Here is a 16,224-nt window from a genome sequence, read left to right as displayed (position 1 = left end):
CTGTTCATCCCGTGTTTCATTCTTAATGTGGACTTAAAGATAAAACATTTGAACCTGCCATTCATCGAGGCCTCGGATGCCCTGGTCACATGTCTGTCAGATTTTGCTTCCAGTGAATTACAGCATAGAAACAAAATTGAGTTGAAGGGTGAGAGAAGTGTCTAGACTTTTATTGTGTTTTACTTACAGTATTTTGTGACAGCATCAAATGCAAGATTTGTCAATTTTAGATACAACAAGACCTGCCCTCAACAGAGATAACAAGATGTAGAGCTGGATGAACACAGCAGGCCAAGCAGCATCAGAGGAGCAGGAAAACTGACGTTTCAGGCCTAGACCCTCCTTCAGCAATGTAGGCCTGAAACGTCATCCTTCCTGCTCCTGGGATGCTGCTTGGCCTGCTGTGTTCATCGAGCTCTAGACCTTGTTGTCTCAGATTCTCCAGCAGCGGCAGTTCCTACTACCTCAACCCTCAAGAGAGTTTGTTGGAGACAATCTGTGAGTCAAATCACTTTTTACAGTTATATATTTCGTCAGAAAGACTGTGGTTAGTGATTTTAAAGCAATAGTGGATGAAGCAGTTCCTTCATCCTTAAGCATTGGCCATCGATGATGCAACAAATAATGCAAATCTCTGATGAAAAACAGCAAGAATATATTTTTAAAGTGGGAAGTTGCCTCAAATTATTATAGTTTGAGATACTTTGATTATATTTGTTTGTTTTTTTGTCAAAAACGTGTAACAACTGTACATTAATGTTTTTAACAGTTAAGTACATTGTGCTTGGGTGTGGTCAGCAGTTTTAAACATGCTAGATCTCACTCAGATCCCTTATATGGGAAACTGGACCATTGTATCATTATGGAAAAAAATGCTGAAGTTAGTTTTGAGCGTAAATTATATTTTCTGTGCCAATAATGTTTTGGATGCAGTTTACAGCCTATGTCTAGACACGTACCACTGTATAAATACTTTAAGTCAAAGGAGTCAAATGTTGTTCCGATCAAGTAGAGAATGACCACAGATCAGATGAAAATAAAATTGATATCCAGATCAAGGCCTAACACTGTCTTGTAGCTACTTTCTTTGGTCCTTGTGCAGTGTTTCCTGCTGGTGAACACTGAAAAGCAAGATTCACTTCAATTTAGAGATGAAGTTACGTTGATATCGATGGAAGTATATGCTTGCAAATATAGTATTGTAGCTTATAATTCTGAATAGCAGCGTCCAATCGAACATATTCATTTTCACTGCATAGTGTTCAACAAGCTGTGGCCCAGGATATCAGCAAAGGATGGTTTACTGCACTGAGATCCACTCCAGCCAAGATCATTATTCTTACGACTTACCATCAATATCAAACAGTGGATGCCCTGGTATACCACCTGCCAGTGTACATGAATGTAATATCAGAGAGTGTCACCCAACAGCCAGCTGGAGGGTGGGAGCCTGGAGCAAGGTATGTTGGATTTCAAAACTACTCTCGCTGTTTATGTGCCCTTACTAATTCTTACTTTCTGTCTTCTAAAAGAAGAAAGTTGACTTAAGATTTCATCTTGTGGTGTGGTTGAATGTTTGAGCAAATGTGATTTTTCTGCAGTTTTAATAATCACATTTCAAGGAGAACACCTGAGTGCTTTCCACTTCCTAACGTTCAGTTTAACACACAAAAATATTTAACTCGTTTTTCTGATCAAAAGCGTCAGATATGTTACTACATGCCTCTAGAACAGGTGGGCCTTGAACCTGGGCCTCCCTCACCAGGGGTAGGGACACTACCACAGTGCTACAAGAGGGCCTTTACCTGCAATAGATATACGTGAAAGAATTCAATCTTCACCTGTGCCAGTTTTGCTGGATTAAGCCGGAGTGGCAATAGAGATGCTACAAATTGGCTCGGGGGTCTTTCATAAGAAATGGAAACTGGTTTCAGCTTCAAATTCCTAATCATTATCCAGTGGATCAATTTGGAAGTGCATGTGGGTGGATGATGTTGGAAGACACAGTCAGGGTTGTGACCCTAATGATCAAATAGCCTTTAACATCCACTTTCAAAGTTAACACATTAATAATCTTCTCCTTATTAGGTACAGAAACTAAATGGTGTCCATTGGCTTGGATTCAACAAGGAGACAATATGCTTGGGAGAAAGGGAAGGGAAGAAATTGACAAGAGAACCAGTTAAATAAATAGTAAAATCTGGATTTACTAAGCGATCAGTTGCTTAAACTGCTCACAACCTGCTTTCTTAAAACTTAGCCCATCTGTTAAATCATCTTGTGGTCATTCGTGATCAGTGCAGCTTAGGTGTATGTGTCCTTTTCGTGCATGCCTGCCAATACTAAAAGGTGATTGCGCTGTTAGTCTGCAGGATTGTGAACGGCTCCTAAAATGTATTCAATGACTGTACACTTCTTAATGGAACACAGAGCCTGAGAGTAATGTAGTAACAACTGAGCAGCCTTGCTTCAGTGGTGATACTTTGGAACCATTCTAAATGAACATGAAAGACTCATGACACTGTAACAACTTGCCCTCCCACCATTTACATAGTGCAACATTATCCTTTACATCTGCTTCAGATGGCACCTCTGTTTAACTTCTCGTAGATGCCATTTCTAGCACTCTAGCTCTCCATCAGCATTGCGTTTCAGTGCCAGTCACATTGTGCATTCAAGTCTCAAGCATTGATATCACAGAGCCAAACTGTCGTGAAGGATAAACAGGAAATTAAAGCTGTCAAACCTAAATACTGAAGAAGGGACTCTGGACTCAAAACCTTAACTCTGCAGTCTATCCAAAGATGCTGCCAGACCTGAGTTTCACCCAACAATTTCTGATTTTGCATCAGATCTTCAGCATCCGCAGTTCATTGTTTCAACTTAAATACTTGTATTTCCTTTCTTTTGTCATTTTTAAAAATTTATTTTGAGTTCACAAGAACTGGATTATCACAGTAAAGCCCAGAAGTGCTTAAATTTAACATTTGTTAAATTATCTACAGGGGCCTGTAGGCAATTACGCATCAACAAATAAGTTGACTTAGCAGTTAACAACGCAATTCAGAATCAGATGCAAAGTGAAATGAATCCATGCCAATGCATCACTTTTTAAATACGTTATAGGAGAGTACAGTGACTTAGTGGTTAGCACTGCTGTCTCACAGCACCAGTGACCTGAGTTCGATTCCAGCCTTGGATGACTCGCTGTATGGAGTTTGCACGTTCTCTCTGTGTTCTCCTGCGCTCCGTCCCGGTGTTCCAGTTTTCACCTACAGTTCAAAGATTAGGTGGATTGGCGATGCTAAATTGCCCCGTAGTGTGCAGGCTGGGTGGATTGGCCATGGCATTGTAGGGTTAGGGGAATATTGTGGGAGTTTGGGTAGCATGCTGTTTGCAGGGTTTGTGGGCCAAATAGACCTCTTACCACATTGTTGGGATTCTATGATTCTATTTCTATTAAGATTGTTTACAAATTATTTCAGTGCTCAGTGACCTGTGGTGTTGGGATAATGGAGCGAAAAGTACAATGCTTGACTGATAACAGTCAACTGAGTGAACTGTGTCTTCCAAATCAAAAGCCACAATTCCAGACTCCTTGCTTCAACAATGCTTGTAAGTGACTTGATTTTTAATTTTTTACACGTGTGCTTTTTTTAAAAAAGAGGAATTGACTTAATTCTGTGTGATTCCATTGCTAACAACAATTAATTTGTGTCACACCCAACAGGAAATTTGGTATTCCTCCTTTTATCTGTGTGTTGTGTTGAAAAATCTTGAAAGAAATACCGCCTAAAGCCTTGTTGTTAGAAGATCACACAGAGGACAATGGTTGGATATTTCCACAACTGTTTGCCAGAGGGCTAACAAAGACAGGATTCAATCCCGCTGCACCTTAACTAAGAACCAACCTCCCCTGCTTCTGCTCAGACAGAATGTCAGTGTTCCCATTCGGGCAAATGTCATGGAACCTAGCCTAAAAAAACCTGATTCATTCATGCAGACAGGCAGATTGAAGCGCCAGGCAGTGACCATTCAAAAACGAGGGAAAGAAAATCCAATTAAACTGCTGCCAAGCTGTGGCCGCTCGCTACGATGAATTCAGCAGCTGACAATGAGAGGCTCCGCTGGCTTTAGTTCACACACGCTGTGATGCTGAAATAATCCCTCAAAATCAAAAGTTAAAATGCTACTCAAATATCAGCTTTATTATTCCTTAACCTGACACTAAAAAATATCATTTGAATGGTTTTTGTTTCATGTAGAAGCAATTCTAATAACGGGCAATCCCAGTCAAACTGTTGGTGGCAATTGCTGATATTTGGGAAATTGCAGATGCACAAGCTGCAATATTTGCCCGCTTAAAATAAAGTGGGAAAATCATGGACCCCGACACTCCCTGTGAACACTACTCCTCACCAGTGGGGAACAATTCAAGAATCTGCTTGCATGCCTGTTTTCTCTGCCTTTGATTGCTATACATTATTTGTACTATTTTACCAATTGTATTTTTACTTATTCCTGCCACTTAACTTGTCTTTTGGTTCCCATATGTAAGAAATAAGCGCTATTCTAGACTCAACGTTCGATTCAGTGCATTTGTTGCTGACACCCAGTAGCGAATGAACAGATACATTGCTATTCAGCACACGACCGTGGAACAGCAGTGATTATAGCACCCTATGATATGTGTTCCGATAACAATTAGTTCCCAGCACTTAATTTGTAAATTAACATGAGTCAGGCTGGATTATAGATATTTTCTCATCAACCTGGTTCACCCATGTTGCCATACACTTCTGGAGCAGATGGGACTTAAACCCAAGTATCCTGGCCCCGGGGTAGGGACACTGCAACTGTGTCACAAGATCTGTTATATTCTAAGCCTACAGCACCCCAATATTAATATGAGGGGTCATCCCACTTTAATTGTTTGGGTGATGGCCCATTCATAAGCTGAACTCGAGATGTTTATCTACCTCTAGGAGGTGCTGTACCTCGCAGAGCTGTTATCAATCAGTCAGAGGCCTGGAACTCTGCCCAGAGACAGAGTAACAGTAGTATCACAGCTGGCGCTGGCGCTGGCGCTGCAGGATATGTTCAGCCATGAACTTATAACATCCACGTAATTCTGGGATCTTGCAACCGTCGACCTGGTGGACCTTATCTTGAGGAAGCGGGTGGTTGCGGGACATACTGGACAGGACATGGGGTGGGGGTGCTCATGATGGACTGCAAGAAGGGACCTCTGGCATCCAGGAAGTGGGGAGGTGGGTGGGTGTAAAGAGGCCTCCCCCCACAATCTTTAACTGGCCATCAGCCCGACAGGACTCAACCCACGGGGCTACACACTGAACACCAGTCTCTCTCTTAACCCTTTTTAATAGATTCATGGCCTCAGTTAGGCCAGGAGCAAGCAATCTACACAACACACTAAACCATGCTGTGCTAGAGTGAGAAAACTGGCAGTGGGAACATTGCGAAAAGCACATCAAGTGTCATAGCTGCCTGCTTTCCTCCCTGCAGGCAGTGTGTTAAATTTAGCCCATTATTCCTTAGTCCCACTTTCATCGCCTCGAACTTTCAAATTTGTTAAAACTTGCCCTTTGCGATGCCTTACGCCACCAATGGATATCTCAAAGTTCTTCATATCCAGTGAAGTATTTCTGAAATAGAGATTCTGAAAGCTATTGTGCTGTCTCAGTGTGAGGTTGAGAAGGAGAGTCCTTCATGGCAACCTCAGCGAGAACAGGAATTAAACCCAGGCTGTTGGCATCATTTGGGCCACTGTTATTCTATAGTGGAGCATGGCTCATTTGCTCATCTCTCACTAGCAATCAAGTAATGCCCAGATAATCTGTTGGTAATCATTTAGATTGAGGTCTAAGTATTGCCTGTGACCTCAGAGCAATCGCTGCTGCTGCTCCTAAAGCTATGGCAGGAAGTCTTGTGTAACTACCTAGGGTGGCCTGGTGGCTCAATGGTTAGCACTGTTGCTCACAGTGCCAGAGACCTGGGTTTGATGCCAACTTCAGGCGCCTTTCTGTGTGGAGTTTACACATTCTCCCCATGTCTGTGTGGATTTCTTCCAGGTGGTCCAGTTTTCTCCCACAGTGCAAAGATGTGCAGGCTAGGTGGATTGGCTATGCTACATTGCCCATAGTGTCTTGGGGTGTGAAGGCTAGGTGGATTAGCCATGGGAAATGTAGGGTTACTAGGATAGGGTAGGGCGTGAGTCTGGATGGGATACTCTTTGGATGGTCATTGTGGACTCAGTGAACCAAATGGCTTGCTTCCAAAACTGTAGAGATTCAATAATTCTATCTCAGAAAGCACATCTGGTCTCAGTTAAATGCCTGGCCTGAAAGAAGTCGCATCTGACAGTATAGCATTACCCTACATCTGTACTGGTACAAGACTTAAACTCACAGCATTTTTAACTGAAGAGCCAAGAATCCCTCCATTTAGCTAGATCTGTGATTAAGGTTTAATATCACATGGATGACATGATGCTAAATATAATCTTAAATGTTTTAAAGGTGATGTTTCAGCAAGTTGCAGTGATATCCAGAAGACAAAAGAAGTTCAGAAGGATGGAGAGTACCTGCTAAAAATTGAAGGCAAAATAATAAAGGTATTATGTTAGCAAACTGCATACTGTTTGCTCAGAATCTTGCATGTGACATCATTATATTGATACTTTGGTTTGCAGATATATTGTGCAGGAATGCATTCTGATTATCCCAGGGAGTATATCACTTTATCGAGCGGAGAGGCAGACAACTACTCTGAGGTCTATGGATACAGGTAAGTAACTAGCTGGCAGAATAGTAAATATCTTCCTTACATGAGACTCACAACAGTCAGAACTTCTCGGGCAGTATTCATTTACAAAGTGTTTGTGCACCCCGCCTTTTCATGTATTCAGAACGTGCCCAAATGGTTAGTTGCTTTTTAAAAAAATATAGTCATCCTTCTTTCAAGGATAAATGTTGCCATTTTCACACAGCAAAAGCTGTAAATGGAACAAGTAACTGATTTTGATTGGTAGGGATTGGGGGATATAGATTGGGTCAAGCACCAGTTGGTTTGAATGGTGATAGGATCTTTTCCATGCTGGCTTCCATTTATCAGTTGAAAGACAGGCATCTCTCATCAAGCAGCAATTCATTAGGTGTAATCTTCAGGAGAGGATTTTGAACCAACAACCTTCTGACCTCACAACTGCACAGTTCAGAGATCACCTGTATTTTTTGTGAGAAGGTAGAGCTTCCTTCTTTCATTTACAATGGATGGGTACCGCTTAGTGCATTCTGTAAAGAACATTACCGTTTCTTAATTCGTATAAAAAATGAGGCAAATTTCTCGCAGCATGAAAAATCCACTGACAGAACAATTACCAGTTCACTGTGTATTCCCTTTCTTCGCCTTGCTCCCTCTGCTTCGGTACAGTGGGAAAACAGTGACCAACGCATGTGCACGCACACACACACGCGCACTGACACACACATGGTTCCCCACAATTGGCACCTAGTATGCAACACAAACAGATAATCAGCCCAATAATGACAAGGTGTTATTCCCAACAAGGAAATGTTTTCTTTCCTCAATGAAAGAATGACTCCAGTTTTCAACAATAGCAATAATTTTGCAAGATCTGCCCTGTTGTTTGCCTTCAGATGAGACGGGTTAATTTAATGCTCAGTCTCACAGCTGATTCCAGTGTTTAAAATGTGGTTTGCAATTCAACCTCAGGCACTGTTCACATCATTCAGAAAGAGAGACATCATCTTGCTGGGAGGAGAGGGAAATAAAAACACCTTTAACATACAGAGTAGCATTCATTAAGAATTGGGAAGTGTTGGATACAGGTCCTTGCAGAATAGTACTGAAGAAGGTGGAGGGCAATGCAAATTTGGTTGAAGATAGGAAAATCAGGGAAAGTATTGGTGACTGGCATAATAGATATTGATCAGAATGTCAGTATGAAAATAATTGTAATGAGAATTTCTGACTGTATTATTTCTATTCAGGCTCCACAATCCCTACGAATGCCCTTATAATGGAAACAGAAGAAAAGATTGTTCTTGTAAAAATGACTATCTGGCAGCTGGGTACACTGTGTTTCACAGAATCCGCTTCGATATTAGCACAATGCAGATCATAAGTAAGCACTTTCCTCATTTTTCTTGGCTGGAAAATGTTTTGCATTGAACAAAATCAGGGAAAGCAAAGAACAATTGGTGATGAATCACAGAACTAATCTGTACTACACCTACAAAATCCATCAGAGGTCTTTATTATGCAGTATTTTGTGAACTGTAACCAAATTTTGAACAAATAATAATTGTTTGCTATTTTACAGAATGGATTTTTTGGGATGGATACATAGTCATAGAGCTGTACAGCTCGGAAACAGACACTTCAGGACCAAGTCGTCTACACTGACCAAATATTGGTAAATTAATCTGGTCCAATTTGTGAACATTTGGCGCATATCTCTCTAAATGCTTTCTATTCATCCTAACGATTCAGATGCGCTTTAAATGTTGTAATTGTACCAGCCTCCACCACTTACAAGAACAAGCAGTATTAGGACAGATGTCTTGATTTTTGATGATGAAAGTGACGGTGCATAATGTTAGGATTACAGTTGATGTCAAATTGAAGGCAGAAAGTACTTGCTTTTAATAACATCACTCACAGTCATAGGATATTCAAACTGCTTTATAGCCAAAGAAATGCTAGCAGAAGTGTCGTCACACTTGCAGAGCAGGAAAGTGTAGCAGTCATTTTGAAGACAGCAAGGTCCCACAAACAGTTAGCGATGTACTTGACCAGCTAATCTGTTTGTGATATTTCAGAATACGTTAATTTGGCTTGCTTCATCATTAACTGATGTCAAGGCCCTCCTGAAGACTGACACTTGATAAGATCTTTCATCAAAGCCCTTTAACTTGTTCACGGCTCCTCATGTTCAAAATATCTACCTGATCTTACCTTCTTTAGCTCAGCTCATACTTTTAAAATTCCCACACAGTTCCAAACATTTCAACAAGAGCAGAGGAAATATTTTTCGAATTTTAATAGCCATCTGACATATTGTCATGATTCTGAATTTAATTTTCAAAATACAGTTTTTTAGCTGAAATTGACTGCTGAATTTACAGCAGTGCCAAAAACAGGGACAATTCCTGTTGGCCATAGTTTCTACCTATGCTTTGTTGGAGTTAGAGGACTTGATCTTCAAACTGCAATCAGCTGAGTTCGCACTGCATTGAGGTTCTTCTGATCTTAGTCACAGCAGTCCATTGAAGCATTGTTGTATCATAGTGTTAATCTGCCTGCTGTAACAGTGTAACAGCCCCTGCAACAATATGTTACTCATTTGTTTCACTGGTTTTGCAAAAATTGTAATGATTTCAAGCTGACTTTGACTGTCTCATGAGTTTAAGTACAAAGAGTTGTACTATACACTTCCCTCCTATCACAACCTCTAGTTCCATTACTTAGAATAGAATATCCATTATACTCAAGTCACATATACTCAAGTATGGAAGTACAGTGAAAAGTTTACAATGTCACCCCATATGGCACCATTTCATGTCCTAAGTACGTAGGTGTAGAGCTGAGATACAAAATAAAGAAATGAAAAGGAGAAAGAACGGAGTAAAAGTTGCATTACTTACAGTTGTTCACAGCACAAGTTAGAAAAATGAGTTAACAAGATAAGCATTACAGTCGTTCAGTAGCAGGAGACTTCGACATGTGGTCTACCCACTGATCCATCCCCACTCTGCTTGAGCCTCCAGCCTATATGCCATCCCTGCTCCGCTCGGTCCTCCGGCCCCCAAACCGTCCCAGGTTTTCTGGCCCCCTGACCCGACCCTGCTCAGCTCGAGCCACTGTCCCGTCCCCCCTCCGCTCGGTGCTCCGGCCCGCTGTCCCGTCCCCGCTCCGCTCAGTTCGCCGAGCCGCTGACCTGTCCCCGCTTCACTTGAGCTGCTGACCCATCCGCCCATCTGCTTGAGCCTACAGCCCATCAGTTGTCTCCGCTCCGCTCGGTGCTCCGGCCCGCTGACCCGTCCCCGCACCGCTCGAGCTTCCAGCCAGCTCCATCACGTCGATGGAAAGAGGCTACTTTCCAGCCCTCCTCATGCCTCTTCCAGAGTCCCGTTCCAGACTTCCTAGCCCTCACCATGCCTTCACCAGGATTGAGTGAATAGCAAATGTCCTTTCTCCCCAGGGTAGCAGAGTCCAAAACTAGGAGGCATAGGTTTAAGGTGAGAGGAGAAAGATCTAAAAGGGAACTGAGGGGTGACTTTTTCATGCAGAGTGAGTTGTGTGAATGGAATGAGCTGCCAGAGGAAGTGGTGGAAGCTGGTATAATAATAACAGCATGTAAAAGGCATCTGGAAGGGTATATGAGGCAAATGCTGGCAAATGGGACTAGATTAATTTCGGATTTCTGGTCAGCGTGGATGAGTTGGCCCAAAGGGTCTGTTTCCATACTGTACCTCTCTATGACTCCAAGTCCTTTCTTTTGTTTTATGGTTAATGATGATTAATATTAATCGTTAACAAACAAATGGGTGTTTGTGATGTTTATATGTGCCGAGAGTGTAAGGATGTGAAATACTTCATCAGGAGCAATTGTACAAGCAAATCCATAAAACCTTGGAAGGGGAGGTAGGTAAGAAATTGAAAATATTGAAGTAGATTAGCGATAAGGCTGGGAAAATGAAAAGCTCCTACTGGGAGAGGCAGCACAAGTGCAATAGATGCATGATGTGCTGTCTCAAATTACATCATAATGTAACTGTCAAACCAATTTCACACTTTGGATGGAAAGAAATACTTGAGCAAAAATAAAGGGCACCAATGTGGGGGTGGGTGGTCTTGTAGTGTAGTGACAACACCTTGACCTCTGAGCCAGAGGTCTTTGTTCCAGTCCCATGCCAGGGCTTGACCTTGGAAAGTGAGTTATTAACATGACCATATGGGTTGATTATCAACCTGTAAATCTTTCCAGTAGGTCCAATGACAGTACGTTGCCAAATAAAATCATGAAACAATCTAATAGAAGCCCAAGTCCAAATTGTTGCCATGAAAGAGAGCCTGACGATTGTGGCACAGACGGCAAAAGCAGGTGGATATAGGAAATCCCACGCAAACATATCCCACCCTTGTGTGGCATAAATGTGACTTGTCATCCCATGCCTGGATATTGCCCAGGTTTTGCTGCATATGGACGCAGACTGTTTCAGTATCTGACAGTTGTTAATGATGCTGAATGCCAAGCAGTCATGAGGGTGGGAGTAGATTCATGCTGGGCTTTGTACACATGCATTTTACAGAAGCAGATGGTCATTTAAATCATTACTTACTTCCTCTGATGCCGTAGTTTCACATCTCTGTATCATGCACTTCAATGTGTGCATGTTAAATCTGTTAAGAGAAGATCTAAGATATGTGCATTAGATTGAGTAGACAGGATGCCCTTTTATAAAGGTAAGGTTCCCCAATGGATATGGTGGCTGAACATTTTGGGGGTCGGGAGCTAGGGTTCAGGCGCAATTAGGGACAATCAGTTGCTTCTAGGCATAGGGGTTGTTCCGATACACTGAGGGGACAATTATTTTTGATATTCACTCATGGGATGTGAGTATCGCTGGCTGGCCAGCATTTCTTGCCCATCCCTATATGCCTTTGGGAAGGTGGTGATGAGCTGCCTTCTTGAACCACTGCAGCCCTCCTGCTGTGGGTTGACCCACAATTGTATGAGGGAGGGAATTCCAGGATTTTGACCCAGCGACATTGAAGAAATGGCGATATATTTCCAAGTCAGAATGGTGAGTGACTTGGAGGGGAACTTGGAGATGGTGATGTTCCCATGTCTGATGCCGTTATCTATCTATCTAGATGGAAGTGGTCGCGGGTTTGGAAGGTGCTGTCTGAGGATCTTTGGTGAATTCCTGCAGTGCACCTTGGAGATAGTACACAGTGAGCATCGTGGTGGAGGGAGTGGATGCTTGTGGATGTAATGCCAATCAAGCGGGCTGTTTTGCTCTGGATGGTGTCAGGCTTCTTGAGTGTTGTTGGGGCTGCACTCATCCAGGCAGGTGGGGAGTATTTCATCACACTCCTGACCTGTGCTCACAGGCTTTGGGAAGTTAGACATAGAATGCTGAGCCCCTGACCTACTTTTCTTGCCATGGTATTTTGTGGCTGGTCCAGTTAAGTTTCTGGTCAATGGTAACCAGCCAGGATGTTGATTGTAATGCCATTGAATGGGTGATGGTTTGATTCTCACTTGTTGGCAATGGTCATTGCTTGGCCCTTGTGTGGTATAAATGTGACTTGTCATCCCATGCCTGGGTATTATCCAGGTTTTGCTGTATATGGACACAGAGTGTTTCAGTATCTGACTGTTGTTAATGATGCTGAATATCAAGCAGTCATCCGATTTATGACATTATAATAGAGGGAAGGTCATGGATGGAGCAGCCGAAGGTGGTTGAGCCAGGACACTATCTTGAAGAGCTCTTTGTATTCTGCACAACAGATCTTCATGTCCATAATTTCATGGTTACATATATTTTTTTAAAATATGCCTGTGTTGTCAAATAAGTTTCTAACCTGTCAATTTTGCCAGTTACAGATTTGCATTTTGCTCAGACAGTTCATGGGAGGTCAGTACCATTTGCGACAGCAGGAGATTGTTACAGTGCTGCCAAGTGTCCCCAGGTAAGCAATTTTCTGGTTGAAGAGAACTTACATACCTGCTGTTTTTTTCCAATTTACAAGGCAACTGTAGGTTTAAGACTACATGAAAAGTTTTTTTTAAAGAGTAGAGACTTGCCACCAATTTACGTAATATTATCTGTTTTTTATTCTGTAAGGAAACCTGCAGGAAGTTTCAATTTCCAATGGGTAATTTCCTCCTGTTTCCTACGAGCCTCTGTAAAAGTCTCTGACTTAGAGTTGAAGGCTTTATGACACTTACCTGAATAGTCACCCAGGAAATGTTAGACGGAAGATGTCTTATCTAACACCTTAACTGATCCCTCAAACTGATTCTGTGTCCTGTCTACCCTCACCAGCACTATAGCACCATTACTGATCTGCCCAAGGGATACTGTGCTCTGTATCTCTGGTAAAGGTGGGCATGTAAAACCAGCAAGAAATGGCATCGCGTTGGGTGAGTTTCAGCATAGCAACAAATGGGTCAATGATTGCAGCTCCACTGAATAATCAGGGCCATTATAATTTTATATCCATACCACATCCCACAGAACTAGATCTTGCAAAAATTTCTTTTGGAATGTGAAAGTAGATTCAGCACACGCAGTGCTGAAAGTGGGCTGGATATATTCCAGTGCCTGTTAGTGCAAATACTTTGACAGCGTAATCATTATCTTTGTTTGTGCAAACACAATAATCCACTGGTGTATTTTAAAAAGTTTACACAACAGGTAGGGATTTTCTCAGCGTGACTGATCCACCCAGTTGCCGTAGGCCACGAACTTGATGATCCCCCGATGTACCACACAAACAATGCTGCTTGCTCGATGAAATAGATAACAGAAGGAGGGTTGCACAAAGGTTATTCCTTAGCTTTGTGAAGAGAATGGTAGAACAGTCATTGAGGCTTCTAATGAATGGCAGGGTTTTTGAGATTGCCAGCTCACTGCCTAAAGGGGATGACCTAATGGAGATTTCAGGCTGATTTCAGGTCACCAAATAAAGCCCACCCTCCAGCAAAAAACATCAGCAGCTAAATGGAACTGCCAGGAACAATGCAAAGGCCAGGCTTGTCAAATGACTGCACTGCAATGGCAAGCGTGCAATTGCATGGAAACCAAAAATATAATGATCTTTTATGAAAATTTAGCCCCGTATGTTCACTCTCCCTGTTGTCGGGCTCAATGGTTTCAGCTGACTTTGTTATGGGAAAGCATGGTGCGTAGCATTTAACATTTTGTTTATATAAAGTAGCTTACTGCAAATTCAGCAACCAATTTGTATAAGATGGTCAATGTAATGCAAAATCTCAACATACTTCACAAGGACATCATTCTCATGTTATACATTTTTCCATTTCATTTAAATGTGAAAGTAGAGTGGCCTGGATTTTTGCCAGATCTTTTGTTTAAAAAAAAGGGACAGGTAGGGCCTGATTCCAGGATTCCTGACTCTCTTCCTGGTGTTTTCAATTTTCGGGAGTGCCTTTTAAGGTAGCAGTTCTCCGGAAGGGTCACCAGACCTGAAATGTTAACCTGACGTCTGTTCATAGATGCTGCCAAATCTGCTGAGCTTTTCCAGCAATTTCTATTTTTTTTTTGCCTATTAAGGGTCTAGAGAGTTTTAGGTTACAATCCCAACCTGTTAAGTTCCAGCGTGGAATGGGCATGTCCTACTCTACAATTTTCATTGACTCCAGCCAGTTTTCTTAAAAGAAATTGTAGTTCATATCAGCTCAAAAGGTGTTGTGAACCATTGTCTAAATGGAGGAAGTCAATTAAAATCACATCTTTATAGGCACTTTCTCCCAAAACGTGCATGCTCGGCCAGGTATTTTCTTGAACTCCTGCTACCCACTTTGAGGATGAAAATTCAGGCCAATAACTTTGGGTCTAAATGATATAAATGAACTACTGTTTATATTACTATTAGGTTTTAGCTGGAGGATCTCAGTTGGAAACCCCTGAGAAACTCAGCATTTGAGTGTTTTCCCAGGCCATCACAAGTATCCTGACTTTCCATTTAGGTGCCTCTAAGAATGCCTTAATCCCTCAGTTGAAAGCAAGGTTTGTTAAGGTACCATTTATCACAATGGGAAACCCTCAACATGCTTTGGCACACAAAATCATCTGTCAAGTTTGCATAAATATCTCAATTATATGACATTTGCTCCCCCCACCCCAAAATTAAGGCCAACTAATAATTCTGTGGAGCAGAAAGCTCTTGACAAACAAATATACTGTGCTTGTAGATAATCTGGATGATTTATTTGGACTAAAAATAATATACCAGTTTTTCACACACACGCACACAGCCATGATCCACAGCTTATGTTTCATAACTTCCTATTCGTATTTGTTATGGAAAAAAGGTAGTATATTTTCAAACTGCATGTGAATGTCTCGTGGCAATATAAAGAACAAGAACTGTGTAATTATTCCATTGCTCAATGTAACACTTTAAGAATAATTCCTCACTGGATTATTGGTTTGCGAAATAAAATCTAATCAAATGGGTTGCCTATCATACATTAGAAACAAGACTTTAGGTTCATTTTACTGCCCTTCCACCTTAAACAGAAGTAACGATGGAAACATATGAATGAACTTTTTTGTTCTGCTGTATATGCAGTAGAAACAAGACACAAGTTGAACTGATTTATATTGTGCTTATTACAAACTTCCTCCACTGCTGTCGAGTTTTTATTCTGTGCATATAACTGCACCCCCAGCCCCTGCACAGGTAGAGTTTTCTGACTCCATCCTGTCTGTTGTAAAGCCCCTGGTGAACACCACATCCATTGTTTGACTTGCGTTCTTTGTGGGTTTTTAAAAAAAATTGCTCGGAGGTACATTCACATAATTCACAGTATGCTCAATGGTCCTAAGTCAAGGACATTATTCACGCCTGCCTGCTCCAACAAAAAGGGTAACCTCATTGTGAGATCCACTCTTTCAAACCTGCTCACCTACAAATAGATGATGGTTTCCATTGCAATCAGCAACAGGCTGACTGAACGCCAGATATCTGATGATGTCTGCAGATACATTTTGGCCACATCTGATCCCACGTTTTAAAAGTAGAACCTGAGAGGGAAACCAAAGTTGTTAGACTAATTCAAATCAGTAGAACAAACATAACATCAGTAAGGGGAGGCGATGGCCTTGTGATTTCATCGGTGGTCTGTAAAATCAGAGACCAAGTAATGTTCTGTTTGAATCCCACTGTGGCAGATGTTGGAATTTGTTTTCAAATTTAAAAAAATCTGGTATTAACAGCATAATTATGATCGTGAATGTGTTGCTGAAAAATCCATCTGGCTCACTGTCCTTGAGGGAAGGAAATCTACCATCTTTACCTGGTCTGGCCTACATTTGACGCCAGACCTACAGCAGTGTGATTGACTCTTAACTGCCCCCTGGCCTATTAAGGATGTGGACAATTAGTGCTGGCCTAGCAAGTGGTACCCTCAGCGTAACC

General features: G+C 41.8%; 1 protein-coding gene across 5 annotated transcripts in view; it reads left to right on the top strand.

The window, feature by feature from the left end:
* The window catches only part of LOC125460805 (A disintegrin and metalloproteinase with thrombospondin motifs 20-like), a 357,534-nt gene that overhangs the window by 329,498 nt on the left and 11,812 nt on the right, over nt 1-16,224 (top strand). For 4 of the 5 annotated variants that reach the window (XM_048548796.2, XM_048548794.2, XM_059652319.1 and 1 more), the window contains 6 exons: nt 1,260-1,460; nt 3,486-3,615; nt 6,540-6,634; nt 6,713-6,807; nt 8,034-8,167; nt 12,656-12,747. In XM_048548796.2, coding sequence (XP_048404753.1) covers nt 1,260-1,460; nt 3,486-3,615; nt 6,540-6,634; nt 6,713-6,807; nt 8,034-8,167; nt 12,656-12,747 — 747 coding nt within the window. The remainder of the gene's footprint in view (nt 1-1,259; nt 1,461-3,485; nt 3,616-6,539; nt 6,635-6,712; nt 6,808-8,033; nt 8,168-12,655; nt 12,748-16,224) is intronic. The other variant, XM_048548795.2, reaches the window with a different exon arrangement.

The sequence above is a fragment of the Stegostoma tigrinum genome, chromosome 18, assembly GCF_030684315.1.
Source record: "Stegostoma tigrinum isolate sSteTig4 chromosome 18, sSteTig4.hap1, whole genome shotgun sequence".
Classification (NCBI taxonomy): Eukaryota; Metazoa; Chordata; class Chondrichthyes; order Orectolobiformes; family Stegostomatidae; genus Stegostoma; species Stegostoma tigrinum.
This window is presented reverse-complemented; position numbering and strand designations above follow the sequence as displayed.